This window comes from Ambystoma mexicanum, chromosome 1p, assembly GCF_040938575.1.
Source record: "Ambystoma mexicanum isolate Mex_15411 chromosome 1p, UKY_AmexF1_1, whole genome shotgun sequence".
Lineage (NCBI taxonomy): Eukaryota > Metazoa > Chordata > Amphibia > Caudata > Ambystomatidae > Ambystoma > Ambystoma mexicanum.
In genome coordinates this window covers 150,584,271-150,609,641 of record NC_090921.1, presented here as the reverse complement: position 1 = coordinate 150,609,641, position 25,371 = coordinate 150,584,271, and the positions used below count along the sequence as shown (strand labels likewise).

At 45.3% G+C, this 25,371-nt stretch overlaps 1 protein-coding gene across 6 annotated transcripts in view; it reads right to left on the bottom strand.

The window, feature by feature from the left end:
• The window catches only part of SLC16A13 (solute carrier family 16 member 13), a 539,336-nt gene that overhangs the window by 409,108 nt on the left and 104,857 nt on the right, over positions 1-25,371 (bottom strand). For 3 of the 6 annotated variants that reach the window (XM_069645507.1, XM_069645516.1, XM_069645522.1), the window contains 2 exons: positions 16,136-16,206; positions 2,775-2,890 (listed from right to left, as the gene is read on the bottom strand). In XM_069645507.1, the coding sequence (XP_069501608.1) occupies positions 2,775-2,829 (55 nt within the window). In that variant the 5' untranslated portion in view covers positions 2,830-2,890; positions 16,136-16,206. The remainder of the gene's footprint in view (positions 1-2,774; positions 2,891-16,135; positions 16,207-25,371) is intronic. The other 3 variants (XM_069645532.1, XM_069645542.1, XM_069645539.1) reach the window with 1 other exon arrangement.

Sequence of the window (25,371 nt, the reverse complement as noted above, 5' to 3'; positions counted from 1 at the left end):
CCCTGCATTTCCTGGAGGGACCGCCTTGCAACGCGACGCTGCTTTGTAGAGAATGTGAGAGAAACTCTGGAGAGTGTATTTGCATGAGAGCGGAGCGGAAGAAAGGCATGGACAAGAAAAGTGGCACGGAAATGCAAAGGAAAGTGTAAAAGTTGAAAGTAAGAGCAAAGCAGAAAGCGAAAAGGCTGAAAGTGCAGCTGAAAGCAAGGGCGAAGCAGAAAGCGCAAAGGCTTAAAGCATAGCTGAAGCGCAAGTAAAGCAGAAAGTAAGAAAAACTGATCAGAGAGGAAACAAGCAAAAGACTGATCAGAGCAGGAAGTGAGAGAAAGTGGAAAGAAGCACAAGGGTGCGAGTGGCCCGTAATGAGAGAGGGGCATGAGAAAAGGCAAAGAAAGGGGTGCAGGGGCATGCTAAAGAGGAAAGCAGAAAAGAGGGTGCAAGGTATCACGTAAAGAACAAAGGACAAGTGCCAGACGCATGATAAGAAGAGCAAATGTAAACAGTGCAAGTGTGCACAGAAAGGAAAGAAGAAGAAAAGTGGTGCAGGAAGCATCTGAAGGGAAACAAAGGTATCGGGAAAAGTGAGAGCAAGAAAACCATGAGAGGGGCAAAAGGGACAGAGTGGTCGCATCTAGGAAAAAGAGGCTGGTGTTTTTTTTCGAAAGCCTCGGATTCTACCCTATGAAAGGATGGTATGTGAAAAGGATTGTTAATCAAGAAAAGGGTACATCCTGACCATATGAGAGGCCTGAGCTTGGGGGAGAGAACCCTTAAAGGTCCCAACCAAGGATGTCAAAGAGAACAAAGAGTATTCAAATAAAAACTGACTCAGTGCTAAAAGGGGTCTAAGCTCGGGGAAGGCAACCCTGAGAAACACCCTGACAAGCATAATTTCTGTTGTAAATTAAAGGGGCCTAAACCTGGGGAAGAGCACCCGAGGAACTCAAGAAAGAATTGTGCTAAAGTATGTTTTGTGTTTGAAAGCTGGAAGAGGTCTACAGCTAGGGGAAAATTAACCATGAGAGGCCCATCAAAGAAAACATCCTGATAACAGTGGTTGAAAGGTGCCCGAGATTGGGGTAGGGAATCCCAAGAGGCCCAGCCAAGTTTGAGAGTTGTTTGTTTTGTTGTATTGTTGAAAGGATTGAAGCGTGGGGAAGGGAACCCCGAGAAGCTTACAAAAGGAACTATGTTACAATTTCCCATGGTGTTTTGAAACTTGATTAAGCTGAAACTCGGGGAAGGGAACCCCAAGGAGCTCAAAGACACTGAAGGTAGTTAGAATAACTGGAAGGGGACTGTGGAGAAGGTCTTGCGAACAGCACTGTTGAGTGCACTCATTTGTGTAACATTAACCAAGCAGCACCTGGTGAGAAGACCACCAGAGACCAACTATGGTTTCCACTTTTTGTTGAACCACTATGTTTCTTATTTTAAAAAGACCTCCTATCACATTTCTGTATAGAGTGAGGGCAAGCATAGGTTTAGACACAGACAGACTTATTCTCGACTATTATACAGCGACGGCTATTAGAAACATCAGTGAAGCGAATTACCCCTTCAGAGTTAGGACCAGTTAGGCATTACACCAGCCCAGGAACCTTAGCAAATAAAGGTTTTCAAACAAACCCTTTTGAGTCTGTGTCTCTCTTGATACCATGGCTGTCTCACAATAGGGTGGGCGCAAATATCGAGGAAAGGGAACTATGGACCATGAATTCAGCAGTTAATACACTGAGTAATGTGTACTCCTCCTTCCTACATCTTGTCAGTATTCCTCTGGTGGTGAAGAAGGAGTGGCACTAAAATGCGACATGTTCAAGGGCGTTTATTTAAATTTTTTTTAACGCATTTCTAGCACTACCACTATGAGGGAAGTTCCCTGCTTAACAAACTTAAGCTAATGGTGCTTGTCAAATATCAAAAAGAAATAGTCCAGACCCTTTGTACAATCTGGCCCTACCACTTGGAAAAACATAAAAGTATGGACTGGAGCAATAGCCTCTATCCTTGGGTTTTTCTCGGCCCAACTACTGGGATCTCTGACAAAGAGATGGATTTCACAATGCGGTCTTCCAGCCTCCCTGCAGGCTTTGAACGGCCAGTCTTAAATCTTTATACAGTATACTTTATACTTTATCCAATACCATCGCCTCTTTGTCTGGGGGTTGGGTTGGAGGTAATTGTAATGAAATGCCATCATTTCGGGCTTGATGTTGGAAAGTGTTGCTTTCTTTATTTTTGGCACGTGAACCCCCCTGGTCCTCCCTGTTCCTAGTCCTGCTTAATATGCTTTATATTTTCAGGGCTTCCCTAAATCCTTTGGCCCTCTGGTCAGCTTACTTTAGCAAGACCTTGCTTTGGTGTCTACCCGTTCAGGTTTTCCTGGCTCCCGTAACCTTACAGGCTCTCCCAGCCCTAGATACAGCTGTTCGCCCCTCTCACCAACGTTCCCTCTCCAGAAGAGTCTGCTTCCCTTTCTCTGCCCTGCAGTTGATGCACCTCTAAGGTGGAGATCGAGGATCCGATCTCTCCTCTGCGGTCTTGGTGTCTGTTAAGGACCCCAGATCCACCATGGCTTCCATGTGGTTGTGCCACCAGGTGAGACTGCCCCTTCACCGCCTCTGTCTCTCTCTTGATTTCGGCTTCGTTGCCATCCAGGACACCAGCCTGCTGGGATCTTGCTAGAAATCAGCTAACTTAACATGCTGCCACCAGCTCCTCTGTCTTACAGAGCTAGGCCACTCCAGGACGTTCTCCAGTCAGAGGCTCACCTTTGCGTAGGATTTTCTCTCCTCCTTTCCAAGTTCCTCGTTTTATGTATGTCATCACAAAGAAAAGGACTGTGTCGCTCCTCTGGCTGTGGAGTTCAGGCAAGATCCAACATTACCTGAAGCCAAAGAGAATGAAGAAATTTCACTATTGGGAGAGTCCAAAACAGTGTTTCCTTTTCACATATAGGCAAACAATGTACTCTGGACAGGGAGTTCCATACAGGAATGGGAGTCCATGTGCCCAAAAGGGGAGTCTGTCCCAGTGAGGTCCCACTGTCCCAGATCCCTAGAGAGGATCTTACTTGGAGCGATTACCTCCCAAGCCTCGAAGGGGGTGGTTACCCTCTGGGGAGAAGGGACGAATAGTTCAGATCCGTCACATACTGTACATTTGGGAGACTTTAAAGCATTACAGACATTGGCTGGAGGCGGTAAAAGATGACAGTTCAACCAAGGAGATTCTTCAAAACTAACCAGTTGCAGAATGTTTGAGGAGCTGCTCCTTTTACTTTAGCACTCTCCTAGCATGTAAACGGCAGAGGTCCTACTTTTCAACAGCAACAGAATAACGACAGAAAACGAGTCTGAAATGAAATAACTACCTCTGGAAAGAAGGAAGGATGGGTCCTAAGAACCACCTTATCTTTATGAAGTACTATAAAGGGTTATTCTGAACAGAAAGCTTGACACTAAAATACAAATTGAAAAGTGGGTGTTCATGAAGCAAACCACAGGATTGGAATTTAGAATTGTAATGAAATATTGATCTTATATTGTTCTTTTGGAAATGAATTATGAAGATATAAAAAAGAAGCAAACCACAGGTCAAGTTAACAGCCCCTGACACTAGTCACTGGTGAGAGATAATTGAATCTTTGCAAGTAAAAAATGGCATGTTGTGACCGTGCGTTGATGTTAAGGGCTGAGTGATTCATTATGCCTTGCTGGTAGCTTCCAATTTAAAACTGTTCCTAAGTAAGTTGCCAAAACAACATGCATGTCCCAGACAGTTTGGGGGCAGGTTCCACTGGTGGGTAGAGATGACTTAAACCATCAGAATGGACTTCATCACCAGATTCTGCAAGGGAAAACTAACTCCAATCTGAATGTAGTCATTATCCAATGAACAACAAATTGGTATTGCACAACTCACTTGTAAAACCAAATTTGGTAACATGGACATATAGGATAGAGCATCATCCAAGTGACAATACAACTGATCCATATTCTTGTTCAACGCCAAATAACAAAGGCACGTCCATCTGCTTCTCTACTGTACACAAGTCTTTTCTTACTGATTAGATAATTTTCAAGTTTTTAATAGAGACGCCTAGATGGCTGTAGGTAAAGTCATTAGAAGCCATGCTAAAATAGTGAAATTAAGAAAGGGATCAGTGCCCAACCCTGCAATTACAAAAGAACTGGAATCAGAGGGACCATAACTGATCTTACTGCCACCAGGAAGAGGCCGGTGAGCCAATGCCTGTTCAGCCATCGGTGAGTTATCAAAATCATGCCGCAAGAATCGGAACCCCTCAATATGAGAAGAAACTTTGCCAGTACAAGAAATAGCAGATAGGTACAGAAGTACTGGGTGTGCCAAGAAAGATCGAAGGCAACCCCCATCAAATGGTCAACCCAGTCGTACACAGGCAGCGTGAAAGGGCACTCCTTGATGTACTCTGTTGCAAATAAATCCATAAGATTACAAAACTTTCAAAAAACTGTAAAGAACAATTTGCAAATGAACTTCACATTCTGTGTTTTCGGTTTGTTTCAGAAGCCCATTAGGTATTTAATAGGGATCCATGTGATCAGTGCGTAAAAGAAATGCTGAATCCGAAAAAGTCAAATATTTTTTCTCTGTAAATTTAAAAACACAAATATAAGTGGGGGGAGACCTCCTGCATAATCCCTCCACCCCCCATTCTCACCTCAAATAATGTATCACCCTAAAACCTCCCCCCACATACAATTGTGGTGAAATGCACAGTATAAACGGTAGCATTTTCAGATTCGGTATTTTGGGCAGCGGGATTATGGGGCGATACCTTTAACAGCTCGTAGTTTTTGATGCATTCATATAAAAAGGCGTTTTTTACATTTTTAAAAGATTGCTTGTGTTTGGTGCACTTGAGTGCAAGGGCGCAGTCAATATTGTTAGTAGCCTCAGCAGAGACAGCAAACCATGGCTAGTGCGAGGGGTCAGAAATGAGAGGCAGACACAGAGTTGTAATGTTTTCAACAAAATTTAATTCCTTTGCCGATTCTTTGGTGGCCTCTAAAGTTTGACTAGAGGCACAATGATTAGTAAAGGTGCTCATAATAATAGGAAAGAGCTAGTCCGGTCTGTTAATCGCCAAACTGACACAAGTATGTCGGAAAAGGAACAAGTTACTTACCTGTAACTGTTGTTCTCCAGCATGGGTCTGGCATGGATTCACATGCTCATGAATATTCCCCGTCGTCAGGCTGGGAATCCTCGGTAAAGAAAAAACCAGTATCAGTTTCGTTTCTGATCTGTCTTTCGTAGTAATAACCAATCACTGGTCTCTGCGTCATACTGACCACAGCCAATGACTGCCCTCTACCTAAGCACCGCCTCTGGCAGCCATCTTCAGATTTGGAAGCACGTGAAGTGGCAGTATGACCAAGTGAAGAGCCGCAGAGGGGTAGGCGGGAGGGTTCGCATGTGAATCCATGCCAGACCCATGCTGGAGAACAACAGTTACAGGTAAGTAACTTGTTCCTTCTCCAGCATGGGGTCTGGCATGGATTCACATGCTCATGAATAAAGAATACATAGCAGTACACACATGCACAACCACGGGAGGTGGCAAAGGCTCAACATTAAGCATCACATCAAACTTAACATTAGCATCTTACCTCCACACCAGGCTCACCTCAGGCGAACAGGTTGCGCAGCACTGCTTGGCCGACCCTGGACTCCTCCCTGGAATCCCGGTCGACGCAGTAGAATTTCGTGAAGGTGTGCGTCGACCTCCACGTAGCAGCCCTGCATATGTCCAGCAGGGGCACACCAGATAGGAACGCCGTGGTAGCTGCGATCGCTCTGGTGGAATGGGCTCTCGGACGGCCAGGCAGCGGTCGGTTTGCCAACCGGTGACAGTACATGATACAGCCGGAGAGCCATCTGGAGATGGAAGCCTTCGAGAGAGCCTTCCCCTGATTGACAGGTCCAAAGTTCACAAAGAGTTGTGACGTCTTCCGAAAACCCTTCGTGCGGTCCACGTAGAACTTCAGCGCTCTAGCTACATCCAGCGAGTGCAAAGTCCTCTCAGCCGGCGACGAAGGCGACGGGAAGAACACAGGTAACACCAAGGGTTCGTTGAGATGGAAGTCCGACGATACCTTGGGCATGAAGGAGGGGTGCGTCCTGAGCACCACCCTCGTGTCGTGGAAAGTCAAGTACGGGGCCTTGCAGGAAAGGGCCTGGATCTCTCCCACTCGTCGTGCGGAGGTGATGGCCACAAGAAAAGCTGTTTTCCACGATAGAAACTTCAACGGGGCCGAGTGCAGAGGCTCGAACGGAGGTCCCATGAGCTTGGTCAGCACCACGTTGAGCTCCCACGCCGGGGCCGGAGCCTTCACCGGCGGGAACGATCTGAACAGTCCCTTCATGAACTCTTTCACCAGACGATGAGACCACAAGGACGTCCGCCCCGTGGTTCTGGTGTATCGGGAGATCGCAGCAAGATGAATCTTGATGGACGCGTGTGCCAGCCCAGCTTTGGCCAGCGTCAGCAGGTACGGCAGTACTTGGGGGGCCGTAATCCGTAGAGGGTTAATCTTCTGTGCGTGGCACCAGACAGAGAACCTCTTCCATTTGTGTCCGTAGCATTTAAGAGTCGAGGATGCCCTGGCCTTTGCAAGAACCTCTCTGCAGTCGGCCGGTATGTCGTATCCTCCAAACTCTAGCGCTGCAGGAGCCATGCCTGCAAGTTCAGCGACTTCGGGTCGTGGTGGAGGATGGCGCCTCCTTCCCTGGAGAGTAGATCCGCGTCCGCCGGCAGCTTGATCGGCGGGGACGCTGACAAGTCCAGAAGGTCCGGGAACCATATCTGCCTCGGCCACGCAGGTGCGACGAGGATCATCCTGCACCGTGACCTCTTGAGCTGGTTGACGAGCCGGATTAGCAGAGGCAAGGGAGGGAACGCGTAGAGGAACAGGCCCTCCCAGGGGAACGAGAAAGCATCGCCCATGCTCCTCGTCTGGGGAAACCTGCTGGCGAACCTCCGGCACTTGGTGTTCGTCGCCGTCGCGAACAGGTCGATCTGGGGTGTGCCCCACTGCCGGAAGAGGCGATCCACCAGATCCTGCCGTAGTTCCCACTCGTGGCACGAGCGCAGCTCCCTGCTGAGTGAGTCGGCGATGGTGTTTTTTATCCCTGCCAGATGAAACGGCACCAGAAAAATCCCTTGGGCGACGGCCCAATGCCACAGATCCTGCGCCTCCTTGGACAGCGCTGGGGACCTGGTTCCGCCTTGTTTCCTGATGTAAAACATGGTGGTGGTGTTGTCGGTGAAGATCCTCACCACCTTGCCCTTGAGGGACGGAAGGAAGGACCTGAGGGCCCAAAACACTGCACGGAGCTCCAGGACGTTGATATGCAGGGACTTCTCCGTCGGGAGCCAGAGTCCCCTTGCGTGCAGATTTTCGGTGTGCGCTCCCCACCCTTCCAGGGAGGCATCCGTGGTCACAGTCTCTTGGTGGGCTGGGGTCTGGAAGTCCATGCCCGCTGTCAGATGCGCGCGGGTGCCCCACCACCGTATCGCTCGTCGGAAGGTCTCGTCGAGCTTGATCCTTTCCTCGAAGTTGCCCGTCGTCTGGATCCAGCGCGCATCCAGGAATTCTTGCAACGGGCGCATCCGGAGCCTGCACATGGGAATGAGGTAGATGCAGGAAGACATCATCCCGAGGAGGGACTTGATGGACCTCACTTTGGCCGCGTCGGCCACCAACATCCGTTGCACCTTGCCCAAGATGGTCCTGGTCCTCTCCTCCGACGGGGAGGCCAGAAGGGACACTGTGTCGAGCCTCGCCCCCAGAAACAGTGCGTCTTGCGCGGGCACCAGGTGGGATTTGGTGTAGTTCACGGAGAATCCCAGGTCCGTGAGGAGTTGGACGGTCCTTGCCGTGTGGACCACGGCGAGCTCCCTCGTCTTGGCGCGGATGAGCCAGTCGTCCAGGTAGGGGTAGACGTGGATCCCCTCGCGGCGCAGCTGCGCCGCCACCGGTGCGAGGCACTTGGTGAATACCCTGGGTGCCGACCGCAGTCCGAAGGGGAGGGCTTTGAACTGGTAATGACGCCCTTGGACCACGAACCTGAGGAATTTCCGGTGCCCCTTTAGGATGGGAATGTGGAAGTAGGCATCCTCCAAATCCAACGACGATAGGAAGTCCCCTTCCTCCAGCTGACCCAGGACGTGCTGGAGGGTGACCATCCGGAACTTCTGCGCCTTGATGAACTTGTTCAGACGCCGCAGGTCTAGGATGGGGCGCCATCCTCCCGTCTTCTTCTTCACGAGGAAGTATCTCGAGTAGACTCCGGAGCCCCGAAGCCTCTTTGGGACGAGTTCGATGGCGCCCTTCCTGAGCATTGCTTTTACCTCCAGAAGAAGTTGAGGGACGTGAAGTTCTTTCCTGGCCACGGGGGGGACGCGCGGGCACCTTCTCTGAAACTCGAGCGCGTGGCCCCGGGCCAGGGCGTCCAGCACCCAACGGTCGGTGGAGATGGACTCCCACACGCTGACGAAGCTCGCCAGCCGGCCTCCCACCGGGGTGCTTCGGTGGGGGCCCGACCCCACGGCCGGTTCAATCCTGCTTGGAAGTGGCCTTGCCGCCCTGACCTCCTTGGCGACGACGGCGGGGTCCGCTAGACTTGCCTCGTCCTCTGTAGGCCTCTTGCGACGACGAGCGGGCCGCTTGACGGTAGGAAGCGAAACCGCCGCCGGAACCTTTGGAGGCACCCTTGCCTCCGCTGCTCCGAAAGGGCGTCCGTCGTTGCTGCAGAACCCCAAGGGCCCGGGCCGTCTCAGTATCCGCCTTGATGGCCTGCAGGGAATCGTCCACAGTCTTCCCAAACAGGTTGTTCCCGTCGAAGGGCATGTCCAGGACTCTGGTCTGGACGTCCTGCCGGAAATCCGTAGCTTTGAGCCATCCACGACGTCTAAGGCAAACGCCGTTGCCCAACTGGCGGAACCCAGTGTCGGCGATGTCCGTCGCCACGGTGATAGCGTGGTCGGAGGCCACCTCACCTTCCTGCAGGATCTCCAGGGCCTCCGCCCTCTTGTCGTCCGGCAGAAAATCCAGCAGGGGAGCTATCTTGTACCAGAGCTCCCTGTCGTAGCGAGCCACGATAGCCAAGGCGTTGGCCGCTTTAATCGTCGTCGCTGCCGACGAGATGACTCTACGTCCCATCGCATCTAGTTTCTTTCCCTCGCCGTCCGGCGGGGAAGTCGATGTGGAGGCCGCACCCCCCCCCGCTTTCTTCCTGGCCGCCGCGGAGACGACGGAATCCGGGGTAGGCTGCGCCCGGAGGCACAGGGGGGCCGTGTCCGGGACCCGGTACTTTTTCTCGTACCGGTCTCTTCTAGCTGGCGTCGTGGAAGGGTTCTTGAGGAGGGAAAGGCCCTCATCCCAAATGTTGTCCAGAAGAGGCACCGCGAGGACCGTCTTCCTCTTGGCCTCGCGCCGCTGATAAAGGAAGCCTTCCTTTTTCTTCTCCTCAGGGCAGAGTTGGAAAAGCTCGGAAGCCCTGGAGATCATGGAGTGGAAAGATCCGATCTCGTCGGGCGGAGAAGCCCTGGTGGGAGGCGACGACGGAAAATCCTCGTCGTATGCCTCGTCGTCCGTACCCGTCGCTGCCGTGTCAGTCCCCGTATCATCCCCTCGGGTGGACGGGGAGGAGGGCTGCACGGGGCGCGACGGTTGAAAAGGAGGTGGTGGATGGATCCTTCTTTTCTTGGTAGGGGGAACACCAGAAGGCCCCGGTTCTGGATCCCCCGACGGGAGAGGTTCCTCCGTCGGTAACGGTAGCCTCGTCCTTATCTCGGTGCATAAGGACTGAATGGCCAACAAAATGGCCGCCGAGTTGTCTTGCGGCGCTGGCGGAGGGGAATCCGACGGGCGAGCAGGGGCCCCGTCGGTATCCTCGACGATGTCGTCGTCGCCACCTGCGTCGGGGTCCATTCCGACGGGCTGGCTTTCTTCCACGCCTAGGCCGTGGCTTAAGACCTCGATAAGCTCCTCTTCTGAGGTTGAGGCCGAATCTGCGACGACGCCCTGCCCCCCCTTCTTCTTCCCCACGGGGGGTTTTACGGGGGTCCTCTCGATGGGCACAAAAGAAGACTCCCTCCGAGGAGGCAGGGAGATTCTGGGCCCTGAGGTCGCCACCACTGGTGTAGCCTCCACAGGCTGAGCCAGGGCCGCCGCGACCGTTTCGATAGAGGGCTTGGTCGGATGGATCAAGGCCTTCACCACCTTAGGTGCGCTCACCGCCTTATCCTTGAGGGAGGGGGCACTGCCACGCTCCTCCTCTGCCTTAGAGCTCGACCGGGGCCTCTCCAGGAGCTTCGCCGGGTGCTCGGCCTTCCTCTTACCCGACCCAGAGCGTTGGCTCGTGGTTGATGGTGCCGGGGAGGGTGCGCCCTGCCTGACGCCCGTAGAGCCCGACCGTTCGGCGCTCCCGGTGCCAGCGGACTCGCGGTGCTTGGCCTTATGTTGGGCCCCCGTCGCCGGGGCGCCCTCAAAGGTCTTAGAAGACCGCTCGGATTTCTTTTTCTTCTCGCCAGACGGGCCCTTACCCTCCAGCCAGTTGGCGAGACGTTGATGACGGTCCTTCATGGTCCGTTCCGACATGTTGCCGCAAAACGCGCAGTCCTTCTCCACGTGCGTTTTGTCCTCATGAAGGCAGTAAAGGCAGAAAGAGTGTTCGTCCTCCTTAAAGACGTTCTGCAGCTGGCATCCAGGGCAGACCCTGAACAGCTTTCCGGGCGTCGAGCTTCCCTTCTCCTGGGCCATCTCCGAGACCGGGCCTGAGAAGCTTCTGGAGTCCTCCGAAGCGTAGCTCGACGAAATCTTCACCCTTGAGGGGCGCAGACGAATCCGACACGGGTCCCCGTTGATCGGATGTAGGATCGGTGGAGCTTGAGGCTCTTTTGACCGAAAATATCGAAGTTTTGTGAAAAAAGCGCGAAAAATAGCACTAACGCTCGAGAGCAATAGCACGAGGATCCCAACACATGAACGTGCGGTAAAAATCTGAAGATGGCTGCCAGAGGCGGTGCTTAGGTAGAGGGCAGTCATTGGCTGTGGTCAGTATGACGCAGAGACCAGTGATTGGTTATTACTACGAAAGACAGATCAGAAACGAAACTGATACTGGTTTTTTCTTTACCGAGGATTCCCAGCCTGACGACGGGGAATATTCATGAGCATGTGAATCCATGCCAGACCCCATGCTGGAGAAGTAGTTCTAGCTTTTTCTATGGGTTTTTTGCATGACAAAAATAAAATGATTTGCATGTTTCTCTAGGGAGTGTAAATGTGTGTCATTTTAGTAATACAATGGTGCAAGGTAGCATTCTGTAATGTAAAAACTCTAAACTCCCTAAATAAACAGATTCACCTTATGCAGTCTCTTATGGAGAATGCCATTGGATGGGGTATGTCTCCAGGAAACACACTTACTATGCGAAGACACCATCAGACTGAAAACAAAGATTGTCCCCACTCATGCATTTGCCTCAGCAAGAGTAAAGAAACAGAGTCACATTCTTGTGAGTGCCAATTCTCAAATCAAAGACTAAAAAGGACAAGGAGGGTATATATGTATTTATAACCGGAGATCTAAATGGAGTGGCAATTAGGATAGCTACCACATACTGCCTAAATGAGAATCAGCATAGATTCCTGGAGGATGTCCTCCTTGACCTGGCCACCACCTCACTAGGCCACCTTATGTTGGCTCGAGATATACATTTAGCAATGGGTACAAATTGGGATGTGCAAACAGGATTCTATCGGGTGGTTAACCACCCAACCAAAGATACTTTGAAAGCATTGGAGAGTCGGGGTCCAAGTGGATGCCTGGAGACATGCCCATCCCAAAGGTAAAGATTGTACTTTTTACTCACGCACTCACAGCATTTACTCCAGAATCGACTGTATATTTATGGGACAAAGTATTATACAAGAGACAATAGAAGCAGTTATTGGTGTTATTGGACTTTCTGATCATATACCCATCCCTTTAGTAATAACCTCATTGTAACAAGAACGGAAGTTGGGGCTCCGGAACCTAAATAAAGCTATATTTGCAGACCCAGTAATATGCAGCAAGCTTGATAACCAAATGCCTGTTTTATTACAATAACCAAAAATACCAGATTAGTCTAGATATTCGATTACATGTGCTGAAGGATTACATGAGAGGCATTTTCATAGAGAAATTAAAAAACTCAACTAAACCAGACAACAGGAAATTATATTACTTACAGAGAAATTAACAAAACGTGAAAACAGATACAGGGAAGTGGGGTCTCAAAAAACATTTAGGGAGTTACGAAAAGCAAATATACAACTAAATATCCCAAACAGCAACAGAGCAGAATAGAACCAAACAAAAATGTTACAAATGGGGGAAACACCGTGTAGGTTACAAGCATACAACCTAAAAGCGAGGACTATGGCTAGTTGAACAGGAGGAATTAGAAACATTCCTATTGGAATGTGATACAGAGAAATAGAATTTAGGTGGTTCTATAAAAGATTGATACACATCAGACAGGCCATAACAAGGGGTCATAGAAGCCTTCTTCCACTCATAATTCCTAACGTAAATTATGTACAGAGGGAGAACATTAACAGAAAGCTTGCAGGCGAAGAAGCACTGAAGGCCATTCAGTCATGAAGGGGAAAGCTCATGAAGAGATTAGATGGCTTCCCAAAAATGCTCCTAAAACCAATGCTAGAAGTCTTAAATTCATGTGTTGGGGCTGAGAGGGTGGGGGTACGATGGGTGAAGCTAAAATGACAGTAATACATCAAGCGGGGCACAATCCAGAATACCCCCCCTATTGTAGTCTTAAATATTGACCCAAAAATGTATGCTAAACGTTTGACTGCAAGATTGGAAAACGTACTACCAGATATCACAGGGATCGAGCAATTATACTTTACAGCCAAAAGACAAGTATCAGGTAATGCTAGGAGGGGTATAAGCTTGGTTGACATCACTGATGGAAAGACACGGCATGCGGTTTTACTAGATCTAGATGCTACAAAAGCATTTGAATCCTTTGAATGGCTCTAGGTACTTTTAAGTGTAGATTCAGACTTGACGATTAATTTATTAAAGGGTTTTTGTGCACTGTATTTAAACCCCATAGGAAAGAGAATGGTTGACGGCTCCTTATCCAAGAAGTTTGCTATCACAAGGGGCACAAGACATGTGCCTGCTCTCTACTCTGTTTGCCCTAGCCTTAGAGCCACTGGCGAGCGGTGATCAATGTGGAGCCAGAGATTAAAAGGCATCGTCTATGCAGGGACTTTCCACAAGATCACACTGTTCACAGATGACATTATACTCTCTTTGGCTTCACCACATACCTCCCACTATACTTCCCCAACGTCTCTATTATTTTCAAGTATTAACGATTTATCCACAGTAGTCCTACAGAATATCAGCAAAATCACTCTAGGGAAATTTGAGGGTTGGGAGACCCGAATATTGCAAAAATTCTACCAAGCGCCCAGCTGAACACCTTCAGAGAAAGGGTGAATGCATCTAGTACAAAGAGTTGGAAAAGTCTTGATAAAGACATAATGAGGAAACCTTTGAGATGCATGATATGGCTCCCGGAAAGGAATAGAACCATAGCTATGTATGAATTACCGACATAAAAACTATTTTGAAAATGTGGAGTGGGTTTGTACTAAAAATGCATTCACATTCCCAGGGCCAGACAATGCTCATACCCCAATCATTATAATGTACAACCCAGAGTTTACTCCTGCCTATAAAGGAGTGTTTCAGAAGTGGAAAACAGAAGACAGACTTCTTAGGCCAACTGCTTATATGAGGCCACATTAGATCATTCGAAGACAGCAAAGTAACTTCCAAAGTCCCTATTAGATACTGGCAACAAAGGAACTTAACAAAGAAAAAAAGCAAGTATAAGACCCCTAACTAACCTGAAAAAAAATTCTATTCAATCCCGGATTGTAAAGAGGCCTAATATTTAAAATGTATAAATACTCAAGTGATGCAGGATAACCAGCGTATGTAGAACCTCGTGGGGGGGAAAAGAACTATGAGGGGAATAGTTTAGACTTTTGAAGAACAATGGGAGAAGATCTGTTAGGTGGTGAAAACAACTGCAATTAGTGACCAACACTAAGAGCTTGTATACAATTTCTTTTAGCAAGCTGCTATCTTACACTGGAAAAAAAGAAATACATGAATAAAAAAAAGACAGGGATATGTGGAATGGTTGTGGGAAGGCAGGAACGTATCGGCATGTCTGGTGGAACTGCCCGAAACAGAACAAATATTGGGAGTAATAAGTGAGATGCCAGTGTAAAGTCGCATGAAATCTAGAGGTATGACCGATTGGCATGATTGAGGGGAAAAACGGTTTTACGAGAAAACAAACTGTCCAACAAATGCTGCCAATGGGTATAATTACATTAGCATCCCAATTAAATTAACCAAATATACCGACTGTGGAGAAAAATGTGGAATTTCCTAATATTTCAAACTATTACACTCATGTTAGAGAACGCAACAAAACGATCTGTATACCTTTCTTTCGGCACGCTATAAATAAAAAAATGAAATAAAAAAACCTATGGAACTGCACTCTCAATTATGTTAGGGGCACCAACTTAGACTTTTTATACCCCAACAGCCTGAGCACTGAGGCTTTTGGACAGCGTCTAGAAGCCCAGACTGGAATACACTAAGACGAGTGGATGCCAAGATCTAATATAGAACCTATCAGATGGACAGATACTAAATGTGTTCAGACATATCTACAATGAAACAATACTCATTACATTGCACAGTCATACACAGTGGTGGGGAAGAGGGCGATACGTGAGGGATGTTAGTTTAGGATTGTTCTTCTATTCATTAACAGCAATATTGGATGTATTTGTAAGTGATATCCATAAAGGGGGTGTTTTTGTTGTATTTTTTTCTTGGTAAAATCTCAATAGATGCACAAGATTTAAAAAAAGGAAGGAAAAAACAACAACCACCTGCACCATAAAATAAACTCCAAACAAAAACAGATTATCACCTCAGAAGTAGTCAGTCCTCTTTCACCCAGATCACAAGGGATGACGTGATCGTGATAGCCAAGATGATGAAGGCGTCGAGAGAGACCTTTCACCTTGTCCAGCCTCAATCAATAAATAAAACGCATTCCCTGATGGACACCATTGCAGGGTGATGCAATACCTACCAGAGCAGAGGGAAAGTACCCATGCAGCTAATGAGGTTGACTATCACCTCCCTTCTTAATGGAACACAGGCAGATAATTACGGTCCTGCAGTCACCCTATCTATAACATACTGTTTAAAAGTAAGTGTGGAAAATGCTGTATCTAAACAGGTCAAATCCTACTCCTCCTCCACGATCTTTAGTCATCATACTTCCATCTCTCATCGTACGATACCGTAGATCACAGACTAGTAAATTAAAAAGCATACAAATACAATATGTTTAAATGGACCAAGTCTTGGTTGCATACCATCTTCCTCATAGAGTGAACACAGTCAGATGAATTAACTACAAGAATGGCCCATTTGTGCCAACATGTGTTTCACTCATAGATCCTCATTCATTATCATAGGCATAATAGTGAGCTTCCTCAGGGCTAGCGGTGTGTATTGCCAACATTCTATAACTCCTACATATTTACATTCATATGTGACAATACAGGGTAAAATAATATTTATAGGAATCCAAAAAAGAAAAACTGATTTTTAGTTATTTCAATTCTTCTTCTTATTTTGTGTATGTATTTCAAATGCACACTAGTGAAGAATATCCAATAATTATTTTCCAAAGTTTCCAAATATCTCTCCATTTAATCAGTTCAATTCTGGTTAATACGCTTAATTAATAACTCTGAAAAACCTGCTGGGAGATTTCCTATTTTCTATGGAGTCTCCTCAAATGTTTCTACAAGCATAATTGTGTTCATTTGCCTTTTGATAGGATGCACATTTCACTCCTATAAAGTGCCAATTAATATATTTCAATCAATTTGCAAAATGATAATTTGTCATTCAATATTCATCAACAAAATCAATATTAATAATATAGTACCTCTTCAAGTATGTCAGAGCTTGCGCTTCTTTGTAGTTGAATGTATTTCTTCTCTTAATCTTTTTCAGCACCTGTTAATAAGCAACAGTAATTACTTAAGATATGTTCCTTTGATCACATTTTGTTCAGTTTTCTATCTTGCAAAACATATTTCATTATTTCTCCTAATTCCTAATGTACCCGATTTCAACAATTTTAGAGCATGGCGTGTTCCCCCAGGCTTCAGCATGTTCATGTGGTTGGGCGCCATTCTGGACGTCTTATATGTGGGTGATTAAGAAAGGGAAAGAGGACTCCTTATGCCTTGCAGCTTATGTTGTTCTCTTCCACCATCTTGCAATGGTGAATTGCGATCATCTTTACCTGTAGAAACTCTTTGTAATACAAGTTGCTATTCAATCTCCAAAAACGTTTAGTAAATGAAAAGGTTTATATGGCACTATGTCCACCGAGATATGCCATTCACTACAATCCATTCTCATCTTTTATGTATTATTACTAAATGCCTTCAACTCTTTTATTAGCACAGACTTGAGGTAGACTTCCAGTATAATCCCAAATTCTTTGCATGTGGAATGCCCCACTGCCACTATGGCTATTTAAGTACTATTTTCAACCACTGGTAGACATTGGAACCTAGAGTAACCTGCACGCTGACAAAAGTGTTTTGTCTACCTTGACACAAAAAGGATGGTAGAGGCCATATCCCAGAGTACAGCCATCATTCAGGATTGTATGGAAAAACAAAACATCTGCTTAAAACAAGAGTGATTTGGCAAAAGTCCATTGTTGGGCGTTCTACTGTGCGATTTTATGGGACCCCTAGATTTTTTTTTTGCTCACCTCCCCTTTAGTTCTTTAGGCCCATGTATCTTTATGGTAGCCATTGGGGCATTTAGGAATTTGACTTAATTGTGTCATAAGCACTTGTTTTGTAGAAAAGTGACAGTCTCAATTGTTTATCCCGGTCAAGGATTAATCAATAAATTCTATGAGAAACAGCAGAATACCTGCTGTGCGAGGAGACTATTTTGTCCGCAGGTGTGATACTCTTACTAAAAAAATCCAGATATTCACAAATTTTCCAATAAATCAACCTTTAATGGTTTAATTTTGCATTGGACGGCACTCTCAAATTAACACTGTTTAAATTGAATGTTATAATACAAAATTGAAGGTGTGCAGTCAAAATGTCGAAAAAAAAGTCGAATGTTTTATTTTTTTATTTATATGTATTTTTTGGGTTTGGTAAGTAAAAAAAGGGGTAAAAATAAAAATAAATACAAAAAAGGGGGTTTGGGGGAACCCCCCCATTTTGAAAAAAAAAAAGGTAATAAAAAAGAAATTCGACCTTTTCTTTCGACATTATTTTTTCTATATTTTGACTTTCGACATTATTGCTTTCGATTTAATGACAACCAAATTGAACCATTAAAGGTTGATGTACTGGAAATATTGTGAATATCTGGATTGTTTTAGTAAGAGATTCATACTATATGTGCTGATTCAAACTTAGTTGGCTATGAACTTTCTGACACTCAATGATGGGATAACTGAGTTGTTAATTGTGCGATCAGCCCAAAGTCTAGGAAACCTGGATGAGAAATACGGACAGTTTACAATCGCAGAGTGACATATTCCGGTTGCTTCATCTGTTAAGACGTTGGGAGTCCCTTTGGACTCAAACCCAACCATGAACAAACATGTAGCGCATATGAGATCTTCCTGTGCCTGTGTCACCAAATTGCTTAGGCAAATTAGGCCCGGTCTGTTACCAATCTGTCGGCCGTGGCTGCTGGCACCACAAAAGCCAATCTTAAATCCTTGCAGGTTACTCAAAATAGTGCTGTGAGAGCAAAGTGTGGTTTGGGCAGGATGGATCGTATCACTGAGGCCAGAAGATCACTCCATTGGCTGCCTGTCCAACACAGAATCTTATGTAAAATTATCTGCCTTACACATAAAAGTTGTGCAGGTAAAGCTCCTGCTTACTTGTCGGGGCGACTACATGACTCCCCTGCCGTTAGGTCCCTACGATATAATGGGAATAACCAACTCCACCCTTCATTTTAAACTGAAAGCATTTGAAGGAGCAAGCTTCAATGTGTGTGCTCCCAGTCTCTGGAATGATTTACCTCCTGCTATATGAGAATCTCTTGTTTTTCACATTTTAAGAAGGCTATAAAAACTAACTTTTAAAATTTGAATGACTAATATATACACCTCTGTTCTGATCTTTTCTGGTTCTGATTCCTGCTCCCCTAATGAATTGTAGCCATTTTGTTTTGTTTGCGCACTAAGACCTTTGGGCGGGATGCAGGTTAAAAATAATAGTGTACACCTGTACCCCTGTCTGCTGTATCAGTAGCCTGATCAGCAGCACCTGATCTCTAATGGCACAGAGCAGGTTGAGGTCACAGGTCCCCATCTGACAGCTGCAGTTACAGCCAAGTCTCTTAACACAACTTAACACAGCATTCTTTCACCCTTGCATCCTTGTGAATGTAATATGAGATATACAAGGATTGAGTTGCATCAGTTCAAATTGCAAGCTACTAGAGCTATAAAAGCCACTCACCACCTAAATTATATACATACAGACAGTACACCATTTCTTGCTTGCCAGGAGTCCATTATCACTAGCTAATGGCAAGTACAAATGTTGCACTCTGCGTTCTAGTTTTCTGCCTCTCTTATCTGTGTGCCATTCAATATATATATTAGAATATTAGTTATAATTATATGTTAAAATATTGTATGTGTTTTTTGGATTTCTTTATTTTTAGGGAGGGTTTTTCCTATTTTACCTAAGCTCAAGGTGGCTAGCAGCCGCAGATATATTTTAATGTCGAGGTTCAATGTTCCTGCTTAGGACAATGGCGCCGTGGTTAGGTTTGGACAAGGTGTGCCCATGCGGCCTAGGGCTTAGAGGGGATTTTATGCATGGTTTAATGGATTGCACATTATTTGTCAAATTGAAAAAACAGTGGCTAAGTCCCCATCTTATTAAGAATCAAGTTAGGACTCGAGAGGATGCTATGGGCTTTTTTATGACTAGTGTTGACTAGAGGTTTTTAGTAGAATCTGCCTATTTTTATTAAGGACGCTTTAGATGTAGTTTACAGATTAATGTCCTCAGGGATCTCATTCTTTTGTCTTATGTTTCTATGCAGGATGTTTATTGTGCATTAAATGTCGTATTTTGTTTTTATGTAAGTACTGTGATGAAAAGGTGTTTTCAATGGCTCACGCTGAATAAAGAAATGTATACCTTATTTTGGGGCACAGTATGCCCAATGTCCTTTGAATGTCAAGGTTTAAGTTGTTCAGAAGCATTTAGTTGTTACCATTTCCTGCTTATTGGGTTTGGGGATCCAAACGATACTAGTAGTCAATAGTTGATGAACGGTCCTTTTTCCTTCAAAGACCTAGAGACTGGGTTTCAGCTTGCATTGATTTTGCCCACCTCCTATTTGAAAAAATGAGAAGTAAATATACTGTTCCCTTACTTATGTTCTTACTTATGTTGAGAAATTTTAAACAAGGTAGGACTTTTCTATTTGTACTTATACCCCAAAAATGCTTTTGCCCTATAAAATAATCGAAACAATGTATTAGAATGTGTACATCAATGGCACAACCTAATTAACATGCAGTTGCAAGACAAGTATCACATATATAAAGTAGTTATCATTCATCCGTGTCCCACAAACCTATGAAGCTAATCCACTAAACTAGGCACCGTCTACAAAAGCACATTGTGCAGTGCTGCACAATACAATTCAACAAACAGTGAGTGGTCAACTTGTTACAACGTTTTTGTTATACAAAGTGCAAAGTCAGTGCAGTATCTTTAATAAACATTTAAATAATGCATAAGTAATTCATTCAATGTATGTACCCAGTCCATAAAGCATCTTTTTGACCACAGTCATGTGGTTAGTAAATTATGTTTGCACTGCCTGACCTAGACACAGCATTCAGTTAGGCCTTGTATCTCATCTTTTATAAGTGTTGCATTTATGACACATTTACGCTTCTGGAATCCATTGTAATCATTTAAGTATTGTTTTCATGTGTTTTATAGACATTCATTTTAAAAGAGTATCAATTGTCTTTTGTGAATTGTACGCAAGCTTGATTCCTTTTAAAATCCTAAATGAATGTGTTACTGACGCATTGAATGTGTTAGAACCTTGGATATCTGGAAGTTAATTGTATTGAAATTAGTCAATTCATAAAATGAAAGACATGTTTTGGTCATCTGATTTGTAAACTATGATAAAAAAAAATTAAATGGGATCCTAAATTGGACTGCCTCTGATGTTCTTGCATCAAGGATTTACCAAGGGCCCACATTCAAGTTGCAAGTTAAAAGCCAGCAATAACAGTCACTTGCTACCTCAATTCACTCAACAAACACAGTTAGAGCTCCAGATAAGATTTTAAAGTGGGAGTAGTTTGGTCCCTACTTTTTAAATTTGGGAGTGAGGTGATTTTTTAGGGAGTAAAACTAGTAAGTCCCATTCCCAGTTGGAGTATTTAATAAGTGAGTACAAATATGTTTTACCTGCAAAATAGAAATGTTTTGAAAGAAATATTTCCCTGCATCAAGTTATTCATGCACATTAAAAAAGGTATATTTTTTGCTGTTCAGATTAGGCAGTAATAGTGCAGCCTTTTCGTATGGCACTGTGTTTACTACTGGTCCAAACAAATCCATGGAGCTGTGAGGATGAAAGTAGGGGGACATGCTCTGATGGCCCAGTTTCCCATTTTTGTAGGGAGTATTTGTTCTGCCTATTTATTATTTTTTGGCAGTTTTAGCCTATTTTTATGAAGTAAAAGTGTTGGATAATCTGTAGGGCTGTAAACAGTGCATAGAGTCAAGTATCCTTGGCCAGTGGCTAGTGTGGAGTGCACATTTTGCACCCTGCTACAATGTAATGAAGAATTTTTGATTTGAAGTAAAAGGAACAATCGCAATGTATTTTTTGTCAGTCTTTAGAGTAAACAACCCCTGATGAACGTCTATGCATTCACAACCGAGGAAGGATAGACATATGTATATGTTGGGTGATTACTTAGATGGGAAAGATGACCATCTAAATGGTGAATACTCAGATGGATTTGCAGTCCATGCAGGGTTTTAGTGATTTAGTTGTCTTGGTTAGAATATTCATTGATGATCGAGCACGTTCATGGCCGTCGGTTTTAGGTAGTGTTTGATTGTAATCATGTACATTTTATGGATGATTGTAATTGATTAAATGAGATGTGTCAGGAGCAAGCCCCTACACTAAAGACACCATGTGCCAAACCTAAACAATATACACTAATTCCTACGGAACCACAGAAACTACCTAATATAACCAGAGTATCTGGAGTGCTGATAAATGCAAGGTGTGTAGTGGCTCATGCCACAAAAATAGCTGACATCCTAACTTCTGACGACCTAGACTTCCTAGCGGTTACGGAATCCTGGCTGCATGAGGCAGCGGGCCCAGCCCTCTCATTAGCTATACCTGATGATTATCAATTAATTAGAATGGACAGACAATGCCAGAGGAGGTGGCTTAGCTATTATAGCCTAAGCTAACCTCGCCCAAAGATTCTCCACCCTACCCCAACTAAAGTCATGTGAACTACTCGCCACCAAATTCCCCATATCCCATTGCCGTACCTTAACTATCTACCTAATTTATAGGCCACCAGGAACCATCGGCACATTTGAAGAGGACCTATCTAGCCTCCTAGCAAATAATACCAAAGACTCCTCTCAATTACTTATTCTGGGCGACTTTAACCTAGGATTCAATGATCCAGAGGACGAACAAGCCCTAGCAATAGCAACAATGCTCACTGAACATGGCCTAACCCAAAATGCCCTCTCTCCAACTCATGACAAAGGTAGGACTCTAGACTGGGTGCCACCCTGAACTGCAAAAAAGAAATTATCCGCATGAAAAAAGATCTCTTCAACTAAAGAATCTCAAATGCCAGTTCCAATACTAAGGAATTGTTTGTGATCCTTCGAGAATTAGAACCACCCATACCTCCACTGGACAACATACCTAAAGACAAACAATGGTGCACCAGCATCCAAAACGCCTTAGCCAACAAAATTACAACACTTCAAATTAAAATTGGCAAAAATGAAACCCTTGCCCTCTACTGAGACGCCAACTACCAGCCCTACTAAAGACACAGCACTGTTTAAAATTTCCAAAGTATCCATTCAGGAAACTGAAAAAATTATCGCATCCCTGAAGCCTTCTAACTGTAAAGGTGACAACTGCCCCTCCCAAATAATCAAGGATGCTGCAAGAGATTTAGCCCCCTTCATCTCTAAACTAATTAATCCCTCCTTCTCATCTAACAGTGTCCCAAACAACCTAAAAGAGTCCTGGGTTTTATCTCTTCTCAAGAAACAAACGCTAGACCCTTCCATCCCTACTAACTATATGCTTATTACCACGGTCCCCTTCCTCCTCAAGATAATAGAGTAGCCTACCTTCAAATTCAGAATTATCTTGAGGCTAACCAGCTCTTGGGCTCCCGCCAATCCGGATTCAGACCACAACATGGTACGGAGATGGCCTTAATTGACCATAAGGTACAAATTGACGAGCTCAACGACAAAGGAAACATTGCCATGCTGCAACTCCTTGACCTGTCGGCAGCCTTTGACTTGATAGACTATGCAGTCAGTCTTATGCAAATACTTAGCATCGGCTGCCCACTTTTTGAGTGAAGCCATAGCCTGTGTACAATCATTCTTAGACAACAGAACTATGCAAGTCTTCTCTACTTCGGCATCAGCAGACCCAATCCAGACAACATGTTGCGTCCCACAAGGCTCTTGTGTCTCGCCAACTATGTATAATATATTTACCAAGCCCCTATTTGACAAATTGGACTGACTGGGTGTCACCTACACGAACTACGCACATGACACGCAGATCCTCATTCCCCTTTCGGGCAATTTCGTCACCGATAAGGCCTTGATAAATGAAATATACATCCTCATTCAGGCATGGATGGCAACTCATGGCCTCTGCCTGAATGGTGATAAAACAGAGATCCTAAATCTTGGCTCTGCCACCAATCTAAAAAAACTTCACACTAATTACGCTGCCTTCAACATCGATGGCAACATAATCACAGTAGCCAAAGAAGTGAAGACGCTAGGCTTCTACGTTGACTGTACCTTAACATTGAGAAAACAGGTAAACTCCCTGGCTTCATCCACCGCCTATACCTGTAAACGTATTAGATCATGTAGGCCATTCCTAACACAAGCTAGTTGTATCATCTTAGTTAATGCCCTAATATTATCTAAACTTGACAATTGCAACGCCCTATATCTAGGAGCCAATAAATACATCATGAACAATATCCAGACACTGCAAAATAATGCCCTTACAACGGACTTGAATTTACCGACCAGAGAACATATATCCAATACAAGAAGAGACCATCGCTGGCTTAAAATTAGCGATAAGATCCTCCTCAAAACAGTCACTCTTTTTTAATTTTTTTATTGATTTTATTTCAACAACCAACACAAACCAAACTTACAGTGCATGTAATATTGTGTTTCTCACCCCTTCCCACCCACCCTTCCGAGCCTACTCTCCTTCACGTTCGGTTTCTTCGTCTTGCAGTAGGGATTCCTTATCTATGGTTTCTGTTGGATCCCGGTCACTTGACCCGTCATGCATGGGCCCAAATAATTCAGCTATTAGTTGTTTCCAAGCTATCAAGGTTCCAGCCTCCTCCTCCCCCCCAACATTACTTGCTTCTTGGCATACTACAGTTTCCGCCTCTGCCCATTTCTGTAGATCCTTCCACCATACTTCTATTCTTGGTATATGACATGCTTTCCACCCCATTGCAATTCTCCTCTTTGCTAGTTCATACGCCAGGTCTTTCAATTTACTCACGTGCTTGAGTTTACGTGGTCTACTAATCCCTCCTATCAGGCAAGCCTATAACGCTCACCTGGTATCCACGGGGACGTCACTCAGCCTGTTCTGACCTCTTACGACCTCGAACCCTTCCCTGGAGTCTACTCGACTGGAGACTGGGCCTGAAAAACAGGATTGGTAGAGTTTAACTCCCTATTGTCTCTGTGTACTTGAACCCCTTCTTCCCCGGGGTCCAACCCTTCCCTTTGATCCACAGCTCACCTTGTTTTCTTGGAAAGTGTGCCCTCCGTCCTGCTTTCAGCGGAGGGGCGCGTTGATTGATGCGGGCTCATTGCTGCCTAGTTACTTCACTGGCAAGAATCCGACAGGTAAGTATAAGGAGTCTTTTGAACAGTTCTCTAACTTCGTTCCTTTCCTTCCTTAGATGATGGCCGGCATCCGGGGATGGCGACGTGCTGCTGAGATGAGTAGCGCTGAAGGTGAGTGAGAGCACGATGCGCGATGCGACCCTTCGTATTTGTATTGAACTGAGTTCTTTTTCTGTGTCTTTTAGGTGCCGCAACGTTTTCAGCGTGGATGCCGGTTATGAAGAAGAAATGCGGTGAGTAAGCGCGCTATGCGGCCCCTCTAGATGTTTCCACAATAACCAGGAGTGTCTTTTCCCTCTTGCAGATGGATGAGAAGTTCCGGAGACAGAATTCCCCCAGAGCGGCTGGGATTCAGGTAAGCGTTTGAAGCTCGTACAGTCTTTAAAAATAAGCGAAGATTAGCTGAATGCTTACTAATGCCTTTTTTCTGTTCTTTTCCCTAGGAAGTTTGTTTGTTTGTTTGTTTTATTCACTTTTTATGCGCGCCAGACCCAGGGGTAGCAGGGCGCAGTGGCAAGAAAATGCAAAGCTTACAGGTTACATCAAAGCATAACGTACAGTATAAATACAGTTGAAATTGACAAAGTATACAAGTTTGCGAAGGTTAATCCAATTACAGGTTGCAACCAGGCAGATGTGCAGTAGAGAGAAGACTGTGTGGTCATGGGGCACATGTAATTACAAGTATAAATGGGAAACAGGTGATACAAAATATACACAGGTTTGAGAGCGGGCAGTAGGGTAGTAGAAGGGGACACGGTCGAGTGAGATCAGCTGAGGTTAGTCAGGTGAGGAGTTGGATGACATTTTATGGATGACATTTTTTCTAAAGCGGAGGTAGGGTACGTCTGCTCTCAGGTCTTGAGGTAGTGAGTTCCAACTCTTTGCCGCCTTTACCTGAAAGCTATTACCACCTATCGTCTGTAGTCTAAAGTTA